Source organism: Ailuropoda melanoleuca, chromosome 7 (assembly GCF_002007445.2).
Source record: "Ailuropoda melanoleuca isolate Jingjing chromosome 7, ASM200744v2, whole genome shotgun sequence".
Lineage (NCBI taxonomy): Eukaryota > Metazoa > Chordata > Mammalia > Carnivora > Ursidae > Ailuropoda > Ailuropoda melanoleuca.
Window position 1 is genome coordinate 56,053,845 of NC_048224.1, and position 22,344 is coordinate 56,076,188.

The 22,344-nt window shown below is 47.2% G+C and overlaps 1 protein-coding gene across 1 annotated transcript in view; it reads right to left on the reverse strand.

Moving 5' to 3' along the window:
- The window catches only part of RAPGEF1 (Rap guanine nucleotide exchange factor 1), an 89,763-nt gene extending 68,151 nt beyond the window's left edge, over nt 1–21,612 (reverse strand). The window contains exon 1 of the mRNA XM_034664725.1: nt 20,614–21,612. Within this exon, the coding sequence (XP_034520616.1) occupies nt 20,614–20,977 (364 nt within the window). The 5' untranslated portion in view covers nt 20,978–21,612. The remainder of the gene's footprint in view (nt 1–20,613) is intronic.
- Nucleotides 21,613–22,344: the final 732 nt, after the last annotated feature.

Here is a 22,344-nt window from a genome sequence, read left to right on the forward strand (position 1 = left end):
CAGAAGTGTAGGATGCTTGAACTGGACAGAAAGGGCCCTTTTGAATCAACCTCCTCATTTTTGTTGGTTTGGGGAACAGCAACAAGCGTCATGGGCAAGGGCTCAGAGCTGGCACTGGAGACTGAAACAGCACTAAGATGATCAAAACCCTCTGAAACATAGTGAAAGACTGGATGGTTTCTCTCCAAGATCAGGAACAAGCCCAGGGTGTCTGATCTCACCATTTCTACCCAATACTAAACTCTAGCACCCTAACAAAAGTCGTCTTGCTTGGGAAGGAAGACATAAAACTCTATTTGTAGAATATGACCTTGGATATGAAAAATCCCAAGCAACTCACTAAAAAAACTACTAGCACTAATAAACCAATTCAGAAAAGTCACAGGATACAAGATCAATATACAGAAGTCTGCTGGATTGCTACACAGTACAAATGAACATTCCAATATGAAATTTTAACAAGCTTCCATTGAGGGGTGCTTGGGTGGCTCAGCTGGTTAAGCGTCCAACTCTTGATTTCGGCTCAGGTCACGATCTCAGGGTCATGAGACAAGAGTCCCGTGTAGGGCTCCCCGCTTAGTACGGAGTCTGTTTGGGATTACCTTTCCCCCCCCCTCTAAAATAAATAAATATGATATTAAAAAAAAAAAAGCTTCCATTTACACTACAGGGAACTGATGGTGGTTGCCAGAGGGAAGGGGGATGGGAAGATGGGCAAAATGGGGGAAAAGGAGTGGTAGACACAGGCTTTCAGTTATAGAATGAATAAGTCATTGGAATTAAAAGTACAGCATAGGAAATATAGTCAATGATATTGGAATAGCGTTATACGATGACAGATGGTAGCTACACTTGTGGTGAACACAGCATAACATGGAGCGATGCCAAATCACTATGCTGTACACCTGAAACTAGTATTACACTGTATATCAACTATACTTCAATAAAAACAAAATAAAAACAAACAAAAAGCTTCCACTGACAATAGCATCAAAGAGAATAAAATACTTAGGCATAAATTTAACACAAGAAGTGCAAGACATATACTAAAAACTACAAAACATTGTTGAAAGAAATTGAGACAATCTAAATAAATGCAAAGGCATACCATGTTCATGACTCCAGATTAATATTATTAAAATGTCAACAGTCCCCAAATTGATCTACAGATTCAAGGTAATCCCTATGAGAATCCCAACTGGCTTTTTTGCAGAAATTGATAATCTAATCCTAAAATAACCATGGAAATATAAGAGACACAGAACAGACAAAACAATGTGGAAAAAGAAGAATAAAATTAGGAGACTCATGCTTCCTGACTTTAAAACTTACTACTAAGAAGTTATAGTAATCAAGACAGCATGGTACTGGCATAAGGATAAGCATACAGAACAACAGAATGGATATGAGAGTCCAGAATAAATTAGCCATGTGTCTATGGTCAATCAATTCTTAACAAGGATGTCAGGCCATTCAATGGAGAAATGAATGTTCTTTTCAACAAATGGTGCTGGCACAACTGGATATTTCACATACAGAAGAACGAGAATGAATCTGGGCCCTTACCTCACACCATATACAAAAATTAATTAAAAATGGATCAAAGACCTGAATGTAAGAGTTAAAACTATAAACTTTTAGGACAAAACACAGGGATAAAATTTTTGTGACTTTGGTTTTGGTAATGGTTTCTTAGAATGGCAAAAGCACAAATGACAAAAGAAAAATCAGATGAATTAGACTTCATCAAAATGTAAAACTTTAAACTAAACTTACTGTGGTCATTGTTTTGTAATATCTACAAATATCAAATCATTATGTTGTATACCTGAAACTAACCTGATATTATATATCAATTAAAAAGTATGTGCTGCAAATGATACCACCACGAAAATGAAAAGACAAACTACAGAATGGGAGAAAATACCTGCAAGTCATATGCCTGATAAGGATCTGCGTGGAGAAAACATAAACAACTCATATAATTCAACAACCAGAGATAATCCAATTAAAAATGACCAAGGAATTTCAATAAGCATTTCTCCAAATAAGATACACAAATGAGCAACAAACATACGGAAAGCTGACATCATTAGTCATCAGGGAAATGCCAAAACCAACGTAAGTTACTACTTCAAACCCACTATGTATAATAAAAAAGACCTGCAATAACCAAGTGTTGGTGATGGCTGGGGAACTGGAACCTTCCTGCACTGCTGCTGGAAACGTAAAATGGTGCAGTGGCTGTGGAAAATATCTGGCAGTTCCTCGTAAGATCAAACAGTTACCGGACGACCCAGCAATTCTATTCCTAGGCATATACCCAAGAGAAATGGAAACATCCACCCATGTGATCTGTATGCAAAACTTCGCAGCAGCATTATTCATTAAGAATCAATAGGTGGAAATAACTCAAAAGTCCATGAACGAATGAATAAAATGTGGCATACCCTTACAACAGAATATTGCCTGACAATTAGAAGAAATGAAATCCAGACACCTGCTACAACATGGATGAATCTTGATAAATTATGCTAAGTGAAAGAGGCCTGTCACAAAAGATCATTATTGTATCTTCCATTTATTTGAAATGTCCGGAATAGGCTAATTTATAAGGACAGAAAGTGGATTAGTGGCTAAGAATGAGGGAATGGGAGAGGGAAGGAGAGGGTTTGCTAATGAGTATAAGGTTTCTTTTGGTGAGGGGACATAAATGTTCTAAAATTAGAATCTGGTGATGGCTGCACTGAAACCCAGTAAATTACTACACACACACACACACACACACACACTGAATTCTATACTCAAAGTCAACTGTATATGTGAATTATATCTCAGGGATCTGTTTTTATTTTTTTAAAGATTTTTTAATTTATTTATTAGAGAGAGAGGGGAAGACAGGACAAGCAGGGAAGGGGCAGAGGAAGAGAGAGAAGCAGACTCTCCCCTGAGCAGGAAGCCTGATGTGGGGCTCGATCCCAGGGTCCTGGGATAATGACCTGAGCTGAAGGCAGACGCTTCACCGACTGAGCCACCCAGGCGCCCCATCAATGAAGCTGTTTTTTAAAAAAAGCAAAAACCCACTGAGGACTTCCTTCATCTCATGATTTACCGCAGTGCTTTTCGGTGTCTGAAACTATCCTACTAAGTGGTTTATTTATGTACTTGTCTCCTCCCAAGAATGCAAACTCACTGAGGACCACACCTGTCCTGTTCATGCCTGCATGCCAGTGGTAACATGGTACCTGGCCCTTAGAAGATACTCAGGAAACATTCACTCAACAGATGAACAAATCAACCAATCAGAAAATACCCCAAAAAACGGACTGCTTCTTTTGATACTATCTGAAATTCTCCGGAAATACTTGAAAGTGGTTGAAAATGAGGGAACAGAACATGATCCTATGCAATGGAAAAATACTTGGTAGTTTTAAAACCCCCAGGCACCCTCCTTTCAATTTTTCCAGCTATTTACTACTAAAACACCCTTCCAAATAAATGACACAGCACCCTGTGCTACAGGCCTGTCACCGTGTCTGTGATTACTGCATGTGACTTCCCCGGGACAAGGTTCAATTCCTTTGTCAAGGACCTTCCAGGTGGCGGGCAGGATCAGATGAACTATCTGCTCTTTGCAAACTATCTAGGAGCCCTCTGCACTCTGGACCAAAGAGAAAAGCCAGAGCCTGACCTTCGTTCACATGCAGAGTCAAACCAAACACAGTTTTGCAGCTGTCTGTCTGCTGGCAGGAAGGCCTTCTTGGACCCCAAAGGTGTACAGAAATCCACAGGAAGCTGGCGCACCTCTCTCCTCACACGGAACAGCTCAAAACAGGGTAAGGAGGGGCTCTCAGCACCTGTCCTTATATGCCACAGTCATCCCTGGGATTCAAAGCAGGTCAACTGGCATGGTGCGGTTTTCTCCATCTTCCCTCTATCTTGCCTCTTCTTCCCCACCCAAGCAGGGTGGGCCCCCTATATAGTTCATACTTCCTTCTTCATACTTCATAATGATGTGACCGGTCTAATCATACATAACGGTGGTTAACAGGGTGAGCTCTGCAGTCAGACTGTTTGGGTTAAAATACTTCAAAGTCACCTCTCCAAGTCTTAGGTTTCTTTGTCTGGACAACGGGGCTGATGACGTTCTTGAGATGGCCGATGTGACGCAGAGTAAATGAGGTGCTGCCTGTGGATAATTACGGTGAGGTTCTCATCCAACTGCCGGGCACACGGTGCCTCCATACAGGGAGTGAACCAAACCAGGCGAGCTGGATGGATGGCAAGGTTGGTCAAACTCTCAATTCTCATCTCCCATCTGCTTACAGATCTGAATCAGGCTATTCTGCAGCACTGAACTTTTAACTTGTGACCCTTAAGTAATTGAGGGCCTTACAAATGCCACCCTCCTCTTCCTCTAGTGTGGACCAGACGTCTCAATCTGTTTCCCTCTGTGGTTGCACGTCTCCTCTGCCTTGCCAGTCCTGCTGCCTGCCTCAGTGTCCCTACAGTCACAGCACGGACCAGGCAGGTTCCCGAGCCACAGAGGATGTTAAAGTACTAATCCGTGCGACTTCTACCTGAGCAACTAAGACTGAAAGCAGGGCCAGAAAAGCAGACACAAATGGGGAAGTCTAGGCAGGATGCACGGTTTCTCTGGTGGTCAAAGACCTCCAGAGACCTGGGCTGGGTGAGCCGACTTCTGCTTTTGCCTGTCTGCGACTCTGAGCTGCTGTATGGACAGACCAGATTCACGGCCTGCCATCATGACCAGGGAGGAACTGGGGTATGCAAGCAAGGCACGGCAGGCCCCTCAAAAATCTCTGGGGTTCCTGCACTCGCAGAGCCAGCCCTGATCATGACCCAAGGGCCAAGTAAGGGCACCTCTGCCTGAGGTAGGAAGTATATTACAGCACTCTCTCAACCTCAGCCTGAAATTCTACTCCGTCTTGGGGCACAGCTGGGAGTCCATATCAGCATTTAAAGAAAGAACTGCATCTATCAATAAATCTCTCTCCTGGGGGTGTTTAACGGCCTAGAAACAGCTATGTTTAGCATACAAGGTGTTACATCAAGTGGAGAAAGCAGGTTCTTGGTAAGGGTAATGAACCCCCTCAATTCTGGAAACAGAAGACAGCACTAACTAGGATTGATTTTGACTTGGAGGCTGCTTGTCATCTTTTTCTTTTTCTTTTTCTCTTTTCTTTTCTTTTCTTTTTAAAAGATTATTTATTTATTTGACAGAGAGAGACAGCCAATGAGAGAGGGAACACAAGCAGGGGGAGTGGGAGAGGAAGAAGCAGGCTCCCAGCGGAGGAGCCCGATGTGGGACTCGATCCCGGAACGCCGGGATCACGCCCTGAGCCAAAGGCAGACGCCTAACGACTGCGCTACCCAGGCGCCCCTTGTCATCTTTTTCTTGAAACAACGGGTGGACAATATAGATTTCAGGTGACTTGCAAGGTCATTCAAACTATGAGTTTGAATGCTGATAAAGTACTATAATGACCAGCGATAGCAGGGCGGAAGGAAGCAACAGGAGGCGTCTCTATCAGGGTAATCTTGCCAACGGCACCAGACACGCACACGTGCACACACGCACTTCCTGACCCTCTTCTTGAGTCTACGAGTGTTATCAATCATCTGGAGCAGAGGCCAGTGCCAAAGACACGGCCCCACGCTACTGGAGTCTCAGGCAGCTTTATCAACCACTCTCTTACTATTCCCTGACTTTTCACTTAGAAAGTTACACTTCAAATTTTGTATATGTGTGTTTTTAGAGATCTTCTAGTACTGAAATTAAAATAAAATTTTGAACCTCCCCATATATATATGCATGCATTTAATTCTGTCATATATATATATATATATGACTGAGAATTAAATGCATGCATCCACCAACCCAGCCTATCAAACAGAACTTTCGGCAACGATGGAAATGTTCTGTATCTGCACCGTCCCCCATGATAGCCCTTGTGTCTACTGAGGACTTGAAATGTAGCTGCCATATCAGACAACACAGCTCTACAAGTAGAAAATTATCAAGTCCACTGATGCCACCACATGCCCCTTTGTCATCACATCTCTCTTCCCAACAACAATGGGTAACTGTGATTCTGATTTTTTTTAATAAGATTTATTTATTCACTTGAGAGAGACAGAGAGAGAGAGAGTCTCAAGCAGACTCTGCCATAAGCACAGAGCCCAACGCGGGGCTCATTCCATGACCCTGAGATCATGACCTGAGCTGAAACCAAGAGCTGGTTGCTCAACCAACCAAGCCACCCAGGTGCCCCCCATGATCTGATTTTTGTGCTTATCATCCCTTACTTTTTTTGACAGTTTGTAAGTATAGTTAATTTACAGCTTTGTGAACTTTACATAAATGGAAATACATTATGAATATTCTCATGTTCTTGCTTTTTCACTCAGTGGTAGGTCTGACATTTAACCATGCTGAAGTATATATAAGTGCTTTCACTTTCCGTGGACCCTGGGTGGTTTCCAGCTTCCATAAACAACACTGCAATGAACATTCTCGTACACGTCTCCTGGAACACATGCAAGAGCTTTCCGCGAATAGAACTGCTTGACTAGAGAGTATATGCTACATTTAATTTTGTGGATTTTGCCAAATGATTTTCCAAAATGGCTGTGTCACTTTGCAACTCCACTACCAAGGTCCCAGTTGCTCCATATCCCACCAATACCTGGGATTCCCAGACTGGTCCACTTTCTTTATGGCCATACCTCACCAAAGGAAACAAAAACCCTCCTTCACGTAAGAAGGAAATGCCATAAGCTGCTATTTTATTGTCATTTATCAAATCTGTGAGCGCAACTTCAAAGGTCATTGACAGAACTTAAGAAAACAAAGCCTCAGACCACTGCTAAGTGTGGCATTTACACCATGGAAGGTCAGGAACTCCCAATGACTAATCTGCTAGTCATTTCTTCCAGAGGAAGGGTGGCTTATATATAGCCTCACGATTTCTGCATAAATGGCCACGGTGTTACTAAGAGCAGGCACTTTTCTTGGGCAACCACTGTAGGACGCAGACCCAGCTGTCAGACCAATGTCAGAGGAAGGACACAGTGGAAGACAGGCACATAGCCTGCTCACAGAGTCAAATCTCAACAAAACCCCCAATCCCCAAAAATCACACCAATTTTTTCCTGAGTAATCTGCCATGGACCAATATTTCATTCTTAGATTTTCAACTTGTCCCTCCGTCAAGCTAACAACGGTCTCTGCCTGGTGCTGACAAATGTGCATATCAACTGGCCTTTCAAACGTCACTTGTAGCAGCAGCTGGGATCCCAACTTAGCAGTGGTTTTTGTCAGGGCTTAATTTCACTCTGGATAAGGGCAGTCTCTAAATATCAGCCACACCAGGGACCAGGACGTCAGAGTCATGGTGGATGACACTTTGAGGCAGTTCCAAAATTACTGCAGCTCATCTTGAGAAACACCGTGGCTGTCAATTTCTTGCGACCTACGGTGTACTGGGTACAGAACTGTGGCACAACCGGGAAACTTGTCCGCTTACACCAGTTCCATCTGAAGCTACCTACGCGATCCACGTGCCCCCATTTTCCAAATGAGTAAAAAGGACAGCTACAGTGGAGAAGTGGCTTGAGGACATTAGGAAGAACTTTTTAAAGATTTTTATTTTTTTAAAGTAATCGCTACACCCCATGTGGGGCTCGAACTCACAACTCCGAGATGGAGAGTCACGTGCTCTACAGACTGAGCCAGCCGGGCGCCCCAGGAAGAACTTTTTTTAAAGCTAGGATTTCAGATCGTTATTTATTTAAAATGTTACCGACTAATGTAAAGATAAAGACAAGATTTCGGGCTGAGAGGGCTGCGAGCATGGCAGGCAGCACATGGGCTCTGCAGTCAGGCGGTCTCCGTTCTAACCCAAGTTCAGGCGCAGAAACGCCTCTCTGCGGTAAGCAGGTGTGTCCCTCTCTGAGCTGCAGGTCCCTCACCTACAGAAAAGTATAACCTTGGGATTAAACGTGATCCTCTGTGTCAAGCATTTAGCCAAGGATGGGATCTATAGCAAATGCTCAATAAATGGAGCCCATTACTGTGATCTGGTAACTTCGCCAGGCCTCTGCCAACACTTAGCTAAAAATAACTGCAGCCTAGAACGGAAAGCAACCTGATGTTTCATTTTTTCCAACAATTTCCATATTAAAAGATCCTCTGTCTTACTTAATATAGAACTATTCGTGTTAAAACAGAGGGAAAATACTATTTGGAGTTTGGCAACACCGAAGTCTCTTCTGACATGAAAGTCTGCCCGTTCTCACCCACATGCTCAGGCAGTCTGTGGGTAACGCTGCGCTGCTTTTGGTGCTGCGGGAAGTCGTAAGTATATCATTTTTATCATCCCCACCCCCCAACAAAAGTAAAACAACCTTGTTGCAAAAATCCAAGCCCTGCAAAAATATATAACACAGAAACTGAAAAGTCCCTCATAACTCTACATACGGCAGAGCTGAAATATTTTTCAGCTTAACAATATGTTGTGGACATTTTTTTTTTAAGATTTTATTTATTTCTTTGACACAGAGAGAGACAGCCAGCGAGACCGGGAACACAAACAAGCAAGGGGAGTGGGAGAGGAAGAAGCAGGCTCCCAGTGAAGGAGCCTGATGTGGGGCCCGATCCCAGGATTCCGGGATCATGCCCTGAGCCGAAGGCCGAAGCCCAACGACTGAACCACCCAGGCGCCCCACGTTGTGGGCATTTTTTCACATGAGCACAGCTAACGGTTGAATAATGTTCTGCTGAAACCTATTTAACCAGTCTCCTGGCTGATGGTTTTTAACTTTTGCTCTTCAAACAATACTGAATAACGAACACTCATGTTTACTTTTCTAGTAATGAGGCAGGTCCCTAGAAATGGAATTGTTAGGGTCAAAGGTAAGATACTATCCAGATGCCTGAGCTGGATGCAGACCAGACGGGAACGGAGCCAAAGAGTGAGAGGCTCGGGGCGGAGGCAGAAGGGGTGAGGTGCAAGAGTGAGGCTAGGCTACTACCTACAGAAGTAACCAAGCTTCACCTTAAATTTGGGCTCAAATCTGATAGAGCCACCATTTAGGTTCTCTTTACATAACTGGTAATGATTAAAAATAGATTCAGGATTGAACGGACACTTCACAAAAGATGATCTCCAGATGGCCGATAAACAGATGAGAAGGTGCTCAACTCCAACAGTCACCAGGAAACAATCAATTAAAACCACAAGTGATACCATTACATACACACTTGAATGGATAAAAAGCGAAAACAGGAAACACTAAGTGCTAAGGAGGATGAAGAGCAATGGGCAGTGTCCACCCGCCACTGTGTAGAGGGTGAACTGGGACGACAGCAGACATGCTTCCCCAGGGGCCCGTAATCCCACACTCCCAGGTGTGTGCCCTGCAGAAATGCCTACATGAAATCACAAGAAGACAGGTACCAGAATATTCAAAGCAGCAATATACAAATGCCAGCTGACAGGAGAATGGATACACTGAGACACCTGCACGTGTGGAACACTATGATAACCTACACCTACACGCAAAAATATGGATGCCTCTTACACACGTAGAAAGAGGGCACACACACAAAAGTACATTTTGTATGACTCTATTTATACCAATACAAAAACAAGCAAAATTAATCTATGATTTTAGGAGTAAAGATAGCAGTTATGCTTGGGGGGATAAGCTGCAGGGGACAGGAGGGAGCTATGGTCGATTTCTTTTTTTGTTTTTTAAAGATTAACTTATTTATTTTAGAGAGAGAGTGCACGTGCATGTGCATGGGAAAGGGCACAGGGAGAGAGAGAATCTCAAGCAGACTCCGTGCTGAGTGTGGAGCCCGACGCAGGGCTCGGTCTAACAACCCTGAGATCATGACCTGAGCTAAAACCAAAAGTTGGATGCTTAACCGACTGAGCCACCCAGGCATCCCAGTCTATTTCTTTTTTTTTTTTTTTTTTTTTNAAGATTTTATTTATTTATTTGACAGAGATAGAGACAGCCAGCGAGAGAGGGAACACAAGCAGGGGGAGTGGGAGGAAGAAGCAGGCTCATAGCGGAGGAGCCTGATGTGGGGCTCGATCCCAGGACTCTGGGATCATGCCCTGAGCCGAAGGCAAACGCTTAACCGCTGTGCCACCCAGGCGCCCCGCAGTCTATTTCTTGATTGGAGTTGGTTACACTCTTGTTCAATTTGTGAAAATTCTCCAAGCTGCATACTTAAAGCCAGATGTACTTTCCTGATTCATGATATACATCAATAAAAATTTGGAATAAAGTAGACACAAGGGTCTAAAATTCTTCTAAAAGAGTCCACTTGATTTTTACACGGGTCAGATTAACAGATCATTTACAATTCGAGGAAATCCCAGTCCCTGAAACAAACAAATGTGTTTAACCATGAACAGTCCAGAAGGAGTGTCTTCCCAAATGACTCGCCGTTGAATATCTCAGGAGGAATCTGTGGATATCATAGGAAGTTTTTGGTTCATCTTTGTAAAAATAATAGAAGAACCTATATAAATATTTTTATGATCTTAAATCACCTTTCCCTTGTACGGAAAATTTGAAGAACTTAATGTAAATACATTTGTATCCTATAATTTGTTTTTAACCAAGACTGAATCAATGTATTTTTATATAATAATAATAATACCTATTCACAAAGTTAGTCTAAGAAATACGGAATATTCATGCTCAACAAATACTTGAGGATCTCAACTGTGCCAGGCCCTGTATGGGGACAGAGGAACCCCTCTGCAGATATCCAGAGGAACTTGATTTAGGCAGTTGGATTGATGAGTCTGAGTTAAGGAGGCAGAGAGAGGCTGGAGGTATACATGTGAGTGCTGGTAGCAGAGAGATGACACAGGAAGTCGAGAAACCAGGTGAGAACCCCAGAGACCTGTGCAGACAGAAAAGAGGCACTGCTGAACTGTGGAGTGGTCTCTTTCTACACACAAGCTCCTGGTCATTGGCCTGGATGTCTAGATCAGACAGCAGAAACACAAAACTCTTCCTGACACTCCCTCCCAAACCTGCTGCCACCTCATCTTGGTAAACAGGAAACTTCACCCTTCCAGTAGCTCAGGTCAAAATTCTCGACTGTTCTTTTGCTCACATCCACCATCCAATTCTTCAGCAAATTCTGTGCACCCCACCTTATCGGTATATTCAGAATCTCACCACTATAACCACTGGCACCACGGACGCCCTGACCCAAACCACAGCCACTTTGTGCCTAAACCACTACCATACCTGTCCAATATTACCTGCTCCTTGCCCGTCTAGAGTCTTTTCAGCCCAGGAACCAGGGTGATCCTTGTGAAAGGCTGAGTCCTGTTACATTGCCCCCTGCTCAAAACCGTCCTGTGGCATCTGTTCTCAGAGAAAAAAGCGAAGCCCTTCAGAGGTCCACAGCCCCTCACACACACCCATCAGAGAGGGCTCTGAATAAATCCAGACAAAGAGTTTTCCCCAAGACGTACTCCTTTCATCAAACATTCATCAACTATCGGACAGATACCCCAAGAGGAGATGAAAGGGGAGCCTCCAGGCTCGAGAGCTGCTTCTCTCCTGGAGCCTAATCATCACATGGCTGAATCAGCAGCTCTCGTAGACATCCCGTTACAGGCTGGGAGCTGGGCAGGGAGCTCTACGTTACCGCTACCCTCACACTAACACTGGAAGGAAAGTGTTTTTATTACCATTAGACACATGAGGAAACCAAGTCATAGGGCCCCAGCACCATCCCCCAACCCGTAAATCTCACACACACATACACACACACACGCATCACGCATCACGCATCACAGACAAGGCAACTGGAGCCCTGACACGTGCTGTGAGCAATTCAAGGTCAGCCCGCCCCGGGTGGCCTCCTTCCAAGGAAGTATTTTTTCTCATCACTGTTTGGAAATGGCCTCAAGATTCTTAAAGCCACAGACTGCACAGACATCCAGAGATGTGAATTAGTCACTTTCTCCAGAGTTTTATTTCTAGAGATGAGAGAGAGAAAGAGAGAGAGAGAGAGAGAGAAGGAGGGGGAGGGAATGAGACAGGGGGCATAACAGTTATTCCGAGTAAACACACCGCTGCACCGGGCAGAAAGCAAGTGGGGCCAAAGCACACCACATCACTCGGGATCCTGGCTACCACAGGAAGCAGAGTCCGCCCTGACCTCTGTCCCTTAGGTGGAGCTGTTTGGAGCCGCCTCGGTCCCTCAGAGGAACTTGCCTGGTAGGACTGGTGCCAGTTCAGATTCAAACAATACTCCTCAAGGGCCTCAGAGCATATTTCTTAGCGTCATGTCACCAGCAAAGCAGCCAAGTTGGGGGCAGGAAGGCCTGTTTCTTTGGGGCCAGGCCACAGTGACGGGGCACAGGCAGGCGCTCAGTGACAGTGGAAGCTGTGGCACACGGGGGCTCTGTCGGCCTCGGCGGCACTTGGCTCTGCTCAGGGACCCCGAGAACTCATTGTTTGTCAGGCTACCTTCTGGACCTCCAGAGGAAAAACATTTTCATTGGTCAGCGAGTGCATGTTTACCTCTTGCCCAGGCAATAGGGGAAGGAGAGGGGAGCCACGAGCCCCACGAGCCCCAGCAGCTTGGGGTACTACCGCAGGCGCTCACCAGGCAGAGAGGGAAGGAAGTGAAAGGACAAGGGTCCCCTGGAGAGGGCTTCCCCTTCCCTCTCACCTGAGGAAACCGGGTGCATCAGATAACACAGAGCAGGCCCCGTAGGGCACCCACATTCACTCACATCTTCATTCATTCCATATATCTTTACCGCCAAACATCTGCAGAGCACTAGGGTCAATAGAGAGCAAGACACGGCTCCACCCTCCACAGAGCTCCTCCTAATCCCGTGGGAAAAGTCCTCCGTCAGGACACAGAGGGAGGAGTCCCAGGATGGAGACTTGACCAGCAAAGGCAAGGGCTTTTCAGCTGCTCACAGCCCTGTTCGGGAGGAAGACGGCGCCAGGTGCCCGTGGAAGGGCTCTTAGGCCCAGCGTCCTTGAAAGAAAACCCGGCTTGCTCCTCAGGGCAGGAGGGAGGGCTGGGCTTCCAAGAACAGCTCCAGGCTTCATTTCCCACGCGGACCCATGACAAGCACCAGAGTCAGCAAACAGGTGCTGGCTTGGAAAAGGCTACAGAAGTCTATGAGGACCCAGAGGGATCTGAAAATGACCACTTCTCCAAAGGCATGCTTCTGGCTTCCCAGGCACATGGGTGGAGGGCAGCAAGGGGTGGGGGTAAAGGAGAGGTAGTTTTTAGTCTCACCCAACCAGGGGCAGTGAATTTTTCTCTGGAACAAAATGAGCAAAGGGTCTTCTCAGCTGTTCTTCAATGAGTATTTCTTCCTGGACCCTGACCCTCTGTTCCTGTCTCTCAAATATGTTTGTGTCCAGGTGGCCTGTTCTGGAGGAAATACTTACTAGGTACGACAGTCCAGACACACATGGGGGGGGGGGAAACCAACCCCACTCTGCTCTACCCATTCAGAATCAGGTGCTGATCAATCCCAATCCCTCCATGGTAATGGCCCAGGTGGCACCCGCGGGCAGGTGCCCAGTGAGTGGTGGGCTCTTGGCTTCCATGCAGTGGGAGAACTTGAGAGGATCCTGAGTCTGCCGGCAGAGGAAGCGGAGGCCCTGGGATCGGATGTGCCCCCAGCCTAGGGCCCAGGCATCCTGAACCAGGCCAGTCCAGGGCTCCCTCCTCAGTAATGGCTGAAAAAGTATCAATCAACCTCCCAGACATTTCTCCTCCTCCTGAGACGACTTCGGAGTCATAAGTAAACACATGCAGAGGGCCAGAAAAAAAGACAGCCCACTCCAGGACTGGTGACACCCAGCTATTCCCTGTGAACTTCTTACAGCCACAGGCGGTCTCACCACCCACCAGAGGCTCTGAGGGCCCTCGGAATTCTGGGACGAAAATCTGAAGACGTGCTGGTTTAGTCACAGCCAGGATTTCACTGGCTTGGAGCCTGACACGCAAACCAATTCATCTGCAGTCAAATGTATCAGTTCCGTGTGCAGAGGCGCTGGGTACCGAGTCACTGCACACAGCAACAGCTGGACCCGCGTCTTACACCGTGAGTGTCGAGCGCCACCCCGGGCACCTCACGGGCCTTTCTCATTTAATCCTCACAGTGACCCTCCACGGTTGGGAAACTGAGGCTGAGAGATGAAAGACTCTGGATTTGAGCCCAGCGTAGCTTACACACCAGCCCCCGTCTCCTAATGTGGGAGGGAGAAGTGAATAAGTACCCTAAAGACGGCTCAAATACAGCAGAAAACGGGCTCAGGGGGAAGGAGGACTCATGCACTCTTTTGTCCCCTGAATGAATAGTCTGTTGTCTCCGCGTCAGTGTGCCCCTTCTAACAAACCAGCACCTACAAGGTACCAGGCTCTGTGCTTGGCTGTGTGCACCACCATCCTGTCCCTAGCCCTGTCCCCTGACTCAGATGGCACATCTCCGGGTAGCCCTCTTCCTTTTTTTAAAACTAAAGCCTAGCAAATACGCTGTTTATTAGATGTGTTCACAACTTTGATGCCCAGGTGAGCAAGTCACCGCAAGAGTAGAAGACAAGACTTTCAGGCCAGTACTGCTTATAAAAGTGAATCACACCCTTCTGGAAAAGTCCAAGACCAAGATGGCTCACTCCCAGCAGCAGCACATCAAAGCCCTCCTTGCTGTGCTAGCTCCCAGGCTAAAATACTCCTGCTGCTGAAATCTCAGGCCGTCTCCCCGCCCACGGGGGAGAGGCCGAAGGTGCAGCACCAGCTCTCTCACCTTGGGAGGTGGGGTTATGGATGGAACCCGAGACGCTATTTTTCAACAACTCCAAAAACACGGGCTGTGGAAGAACACGTGTTTGAGTGATGGCTGGAGTTGCTATTTGGCTAGGAAGTATTAGAAAGGGACTTTCCAAAGTAAAAAAGCCCCCCCCCGCCCAGTTCTCATGAATTTATGCCTTTTCGGTCTGTGATTAATAAAATGGTGACACAATATGTGCTTTTAAAAGACCGTTCTTCGGTGGTTGGCCATCTCCCTTCTTGGGTCTTAGACTCAGCCAAGGAACATCCCTTTAACTCTCTCCTAAGTCTCTCTCTTGTTCAGAACCCTCCAAAAACCCACCCAACTCCAAAGAGTGCCTTTAGGAAAAATCCAGTTGCTTCATTCTAGAATCCTCAGAGCAGGACACTATGTGCTTTCTCGAGAACCTCGTTTTCCCTTGTTCTCTCTGAGCAGCTGTATCCTTTGCATCCCCTAGAATTGAAGTTCTTTGTAAAGGAGCAAATCTTTCCACAGGAGGCAGCCCCTGTCTCAGCACGCCACAGAGGAAGCACAGGCCACACAGGGGAGAAGAAAAGAGGCAGAGACTTGTCTTCTCAAAGTCAGCTGCTTGGAATCAGAATACACTTTCCCAGTGAAACAAGGTTAGAAACCGAATTTGGGCCCCGCAGCCACTGACACAATGGAGCACAACCTGGCTGATCTCCTTCCGCCAGCCACATGCTGGGCATTTGGTGCCACAGATGATCTGGTCCGGTTCGTGGCCGAATGGTTTATGAACAAACAGAGAAAGCCACACACCCAGAGCTCCAACACACAGCAGAGCAAGCCAAATGCTGAAGAAATAAAGGGTTTCTTTCTGGAAAGATACAGGAAAAGTTCATGAAGAAAGCTGCACGGCTGTAAACTGAGCAGACACTATGGGACAGGACCATGAAACACGTGAAGAGATAGGGTCGCCTTGGGCAAGAGAAGCATCTCTGAGAGACGGAACGCAGTGCACCCCAGCAGAAAGGGCACTGGCTGCATGGGTGGGGAGACATGTGGTCTTCTCCTCCTGCTCAAGTTTACTCCAAGTCACGACCCATTCACAGGTCCCCAAACCAACTCCATGGATTAAAACATGAGACAGAATAGAAATGATCAGAAGGCACTAAGGCAANTTAAAAAAAAAAAAAAAAAAAAAGAAGGCACTAAGGCAGTAAGGCTAAATATCATTCACGAAATTTATTTCCATCACAAAACTAACCTGAAACGCTGAAGACCCTTCCTCTTGGGGAGTGTGGAATAGAGGATTTTCTCACTAGCACACTTAATGTCCTAGTGCGAACACTGCACGCCCTCCTCACTAGGACCGTGAACAGCTGCTGCAGGTCAGGGGGCCTGCAGGGGCAATCAAGACCACAGACCCAGTCCTTTCCCAGGGTCACCAGGACACCAGCTGAGCTTCCCGCTGTGGGTCTGGAACTGAGGACCAGGCACAGGTGCAGCGCTGGCAGGTGGGCCACTTCCAAGGTGGAGGCGATCAGTGGCTTTCCGGCCTCTCTTGACCACAAACCACAGTAAGAAATACTATGATCACGTACACAAAGTGTATCAAAAATCTAAAACACTTAAATTCTATTTCACTTTGTAACCCTATGAATTAATTCTCCGACCAAACAGTGTCTTAATCCTTTCCCCAACTGAGAGTGAAGGGGAGGGAAGGGCCTGGGTCATCAACAGCAGCATCAACATGACCTGGAGCTGGTCCGGATACCAGTTCTCTGCTCCAACCCCCAACCCACACCTAATGAATCCAGATCTCTGGGGGAGGGACCCAGGAACGTGGGCTTTAACTAGTCCTCCAGGGGAACACAGGTCTGGGGGAAAGAGATAAACTGTTGAGAAATTCCAAATCTTGAGTGGGAGATGGGGAGGCTCTGCGAGCCCAGCAGAGCTTAGGGCACACACAAAGTGACAGGCAGGTGCCCCTTGGACTCTGTCTGCGAGGGAAGTTCAAATCTCACATCAAAACATTCCTCGGGACAAGCCCCTTCTGATGGGGAGACGGATTTGTAAACACTGTGCCTAGAATAGGCCTGTATGGACATAGCCATGGGGCTTGGGGGGAAGGCGTGACAACAAGTCCCAGTCACCAAATTTCAACTAATCAGCCCCCGCAAGCAAAGACACTGGGCTGAAATAGTCTCTTTAATATAAGGTTAGAGCACAAGTAAGCCAGTAAATATTTCTAAAGACCTACTGCGTGCACGAGTGCTTCGGACAACAAATCTCATCCAAAAGTAATGGACCAAAGTGGTCAATCATTGCTCTTCCTTCTGCTTTATGCCATTTTTCTTCATATCTGGCTGCGATATTTGCTTATCATCTACTTTGTGCTGGAAAAAATGCTCTTTGTCCTCAAGTCATTCCTCTAAGGCAGTGATACTCACAAGGGCAGAGAAGTGGGTTAATGACAAGGTGTCTGTCAAAAGCATACACAAGGCAACTACACACGTTCACATCTGCAATCAAAAGAAAGCAAACCTGGGGGCACCTGGGTGGCACAGTCAGTTAAGTATCCGACTCGATTTCAGCTCAGGTCATTATCTCGGGGTTGTGAGGTCAGGCTCCATGCTGGGCATGGAGCCTGGTTAAGATTCTCTCTCCTCCTCTCCCTCCCAACCCCCTGCTCACACCTCTTTCTCTCTCCCTCTCTCTCTCTCTCACTCTCCCAGAAAGCAAACCTGAACACAATACACAGAAATGAAAAGGGGAGGGGCTGAGGTGTCAGAGTGTCCAAGATTAGGGTTGGGTGAAAAGCTACCACTGCCTGGCCTAGGAGCCTGGCCTGAACTCTGCCGGGTCCTTATTGGGTTTGGTCCGTATTATTCCATGCTGACCCCAACCCATGAATTAATGGTTTTCTTAGTGGAAAACAAAAGTATCTTTAAAGTCCTTAGAACACATTCTAAGTTGATAACCACATTTTTATATTTAAGATGGAAAACCCTGAATTTTCTAGACAGGAAAACAAAGCCAACTGGGAGGAAAGGAATCCGCCGAGGATCCAGCATTCCCAAGCACAGGCTCCTATTACGTGGGCCGTGTGAGGTCTGTGAAGCCCTTCCTTAGGAAGAAGGAGGAATGGCAGGGGAAAGTCTCATGGTGTTCAACCAAAAATGTCTAAGAGCCACCAAGTGACCATGGAGAAAACCATGTCACTTCATTGTCTTCCAGGACGCCTGGGCCAGTCGTGGGCTCACCCTGACTTAAATCTCCTAAAGACAGTTTCTGTGCTGCTGGCCCCCACGTCCTCAGAACCAAGGGCGCCTTAATAATAAAAATACGCAGCTGCCAGAAAGCTAGTGGATATGTTTGAAAAATGCATGAAAATCAGTGGATTGAATCTATAAACGGGTCGACCCTCTGCAGGAAGCTCGGCACATGTTTGAAGGTCACCTTTTAAAGTGTTTTTGGTTCCAGCTCTCCTTACAAATTGAGTATCACCACAAAGCAAGGATTGCAATATATTTAGTTTCTTTATAATAATATTTTTGTATTCTTTGTGATGGAGGTTGAGTGGTGTTTTTAAATTTTTCATCAAAACAAAAACATTAGCACAGAATGGTGTGTCCTGAAGCTCGCTTGAAGCCTGGCTGCTTCCAACAGGCTGGCCACTTGGTCTTCATCACTCGTTTCTGGGGGTGGTGAACCCACACCCATCCATGGAAAGGCCAGTTCTGAAACGCTCGAATCAGTAGCCTCTTCTGTCCAATCTACTGGAGCACTGTTTGGCTTTAAAATTCTGATCTCCTACCCAGAGAAGACAGCCTGGTAAACCTGAGCTCATACTTCTGTGCTCTACAGCTGACCCGGAGCCAATTCCCCACAGTATGAGAGGTCCCTACTCAGGCCTCTCCCGAAGGTACAAAGAAATCTAGAGCTCCACACTTAGTTTAGGACAAATTTCGTCCGAAGTGATTTTCCCCTTCCAGGGCTGTGGCCATGAGCAGCACACGGCAGCGATCTAACTCGGCCGGCGTAGGGACGGCAGAGCTTGGAGAAGTTCGAGCCCCCTGATGACATCCAGTCTGGTGAACGTCAGTGCCCCCAGCACTGGCCCCACCAGTGCTGGTGAGGACGGCCTCCACGTGGCCCCAAGTGAAGAAGGCTCCCTGGAAGCAAATTCCTGTCTGAGCTGCCTGTGTGCCAAGGAAGAGTCTGTCACACTCCCTCTCTCCTCTTTGCACGGAAGGGAGTCCTGCAGAGGATGACTGTACAAGGTAATATGGCCCAGCGCATTTTCCGAGCCCCTGATGATCGGTGCCCAGGGTGCCGCAGTGAGTCAAGCAGACATGACACCAATGCTTAGGAGGAACGGGGAAGGGACCCGAAACACACCAGTACAAGCGGGCCGACTGCCACAGAAGTGGCCCGAGGCCCACTTACCCAACTGGAGATCAAGTGCTGAAGGCTTGGACCTTGGTCTGGATGCCCCCAGAGGCAGAAGGAGCCAGTGTTCTATTGTAAGCAGCTGACATGGGAAGTACAGGAACACTGAGGGTGGGGGGTGGGGTGAGAGTAAGGCAGAAAAGGGTGCTCTAAAGCCGTCTTCCACGTGGGCAACCACCCTTAACCCTGCAAGGAAACTGGCTTAAACTGAGGACTGAAAGATTCATGGCAGTTGGCCAGATTTTCATTTTCTTTAGGGTGTGTGTGTACTTAGGGGGGGTGGACTGAGGAAAAGTGTTTCCTGCAGAGGGAAGAGCATATGTGGAAGGCCCTGGGCCAGCAGGGTCAAGGTGAAGCAGGAGACCTGGTCAGTATGGCAGAAGGAGGGAGTGGAGAGAGGGAGCAGGGCCAGCCTGGACCAGGCAGGTGAGTCCTGCTGGATCCAGGAGCCTGCCTGCCTCCCCAGTGGTGCCGGGAAGTGCGGTCTACCGTGGGTCATAGAGCACAGAGCTCAACACACAGCTTCTTCACCTGCTATGAGAAAGAAATCTAAATACGCCACCCACAGGGTGAGAAGGCAGCCAGCTGAAGTCATCTTCCTTTCAACAACAAGATCCTTTCCCCAGTGTGCTGGTGACGTTTAGACAAAATGAACTCCCCCAACCTTGTCTTAACAGCAAGTTGCCACAAGGCGAAATCCAAATGCGCAGGCACGGTCCTCACACTGACAGAGGCCACAGGAAGTGAGGGGAAAGAGCAATTTAAGGCAAACGTTGGTCAAGTATTGCCTATACTCCAACCTATTCCACGCCGCGTTCTCCTCACCACAGCCCGCAATTCAGCGAGTACCGCCTATGCCACCCTGACAGGCAGACAGTATGTCAACGGCCATTTCACAGGTGAAGAACCCAAGGCTCAGGGAAAATAACCAGGCCCAGAGTGACACGGTGCTCGGGAAGCAGCTGCACTCGGGCTCCACACACTGCGACAACAAGCTCACGCTCTTCCTCATGACGTTGAAGTGTCTTCCTTAAGTGTCACCAGTGAGCGCGTCTGTCAGAGCGGGAAGGTCTGGGACGGTGGTGCTAGGGTGACAGGGGCCAATAGGACACACGATGGATGGGAAACCAAGAGAAAGTGTGAGCAGGAAATGCCTACAGTAACCTCCTTCTGCCCAGACCGAACAGCTTCTGCTCCAAGGCTGCCTGCCTATCAGAGATTCTTAGCATCTCACCCCGAGGAAAGAGAGAAGGGCCAGAAGTAAAAGAGCCTCAGAAGCCCAGGGGCCTGTGGAGAGTACACCTCCCACCCCAACCTCGGTGCCTACCATGGAAATGACCCGTGTACGTGGTGGGCTTGGCCGTGAGGCAGTGGGTCCCATCCACAGCTGACCAAGCTTGAGGGCTGTGCTCAGATCTCCGAGATGGGCAAGACGCTTCAGGAACACAACAGGCCACAAAGGGCTTTAATCGGCTTCTGAACAAATCACCTCCTTTGACGGGTGGGGGATGTCGTCTGGTCGCAGGTGGGCAGCTGGTACAGGGCACATCTGTAGGATTAACTAACGAATATCTGGAACAACACCTCTTATCCTCCTGTCCTGTCCCAAAGTTGTCAGTTACCTGGGATTCAATCCCAAGAAAGAAACTAGGGCATGTGGTCACCTTAGCAGTTTGCCAATTTAGGGACATCAGGACACGCTTCTTTCTCCTGGAAGTCAGGACTGGGAGGCTGGCTTTTCATATAGGTTCTGCCACTAATCGGTTTAGTCACTTAGGCAAAGCTCACCTCCTCTCAGCCTCTTATCTCATCCGGAAAAGAAGGGCAATAAGCTGAGATCGGTGGTTCTCAAAAGCCTGGTCCTGAAGCAACAGCAGCAACAGCAGCCTCACCTATGGAATGGTTAGGAACGGAATCTCCTGGGCCCCATGCCGTCCATGCGCACTGAATCAGAAACTCTGGGGGTGCAGCCCAGCAATCTGCTTTCACCAGCCCTCTAGGTGATTCTGACACACACTAAGTCTGAGACCCACTGGCCTAGCCGATTTCCCTACTTAGTTTGTTTTAGAAAGCCACCCTTCTTTAACCCTTCCCTGCCTGTACTGCTACTGACTTCATTTCTCCACAAGTATTGACAAAGTGTCTACACTGGGCCAGACACTGGGGACTCCTGGGGCCCAAGCCCGAGCCCACTTCGTGACAGGCACATGTGTAAGCTCCAGCGACGACGAACATGCACGTGGCCTGTTTTCCAGCTGCTTACCTCTTTAACCATGGTCCTCCTACAGAACTTACTGTACTTGTAAAAATAAGCTGTTCAGCATACAAGGAGAGACGCAAGGTGCCAGCAAATAAACCATTATATTGCTACTGATAAATGAAAAAGATTATGGATGTCCAATTAAATAAGCACACAAAATCAACTGGAAATTTTCTAGGAGGAAATACAGACTAACACAGATAACATTTCTTTTCTCCTAAAACTATTTTAGTGACTCACAGTGTTCACAAGTCTTGAATGTTATTCTAGGCACAAAATAAAACACTAAGTGACATTTTTAGCAGTCCACTTTGCTTTGGGAGGTATACACAGGAAATGCAAAAGCAAAAACAAAAGCTCAAACGCTCTACCCTAAGAGGAAAGACGCAACCAAACTACCTTAACATTAAAAATGGAACTAAAATTAACTTCCTCCGCCACGCCTTGGGGTCTTGCTAAAAGCATTTGCCGAGAATTTTCCTCTTCTCCCCTCTGTCCTGTGACCCAGGAGGGCAAAGCAAACATGGCCAGAAGGCAAACCAGTGGTACAGCCGCGGCCGTCAGTCGTAAGCATGGCCTGCAGAAAGTCTTTGGTCGGTACTGGTCCCACAGGTGCAGTCTCAGTCAGAACGAAATTCTCCTCGGTCAGTACCGTGCCATGGGACTGGACTGCTCAGAGGAGATGCAGACATCAGAATTCTCCCCCAGTGCACAGGTCAACAAGCTCGAGTCTACACTGGTTAAAACATGCACCTAATCATTGACATAACACACAGCTGCTTCCACCCAGAAGCGGGG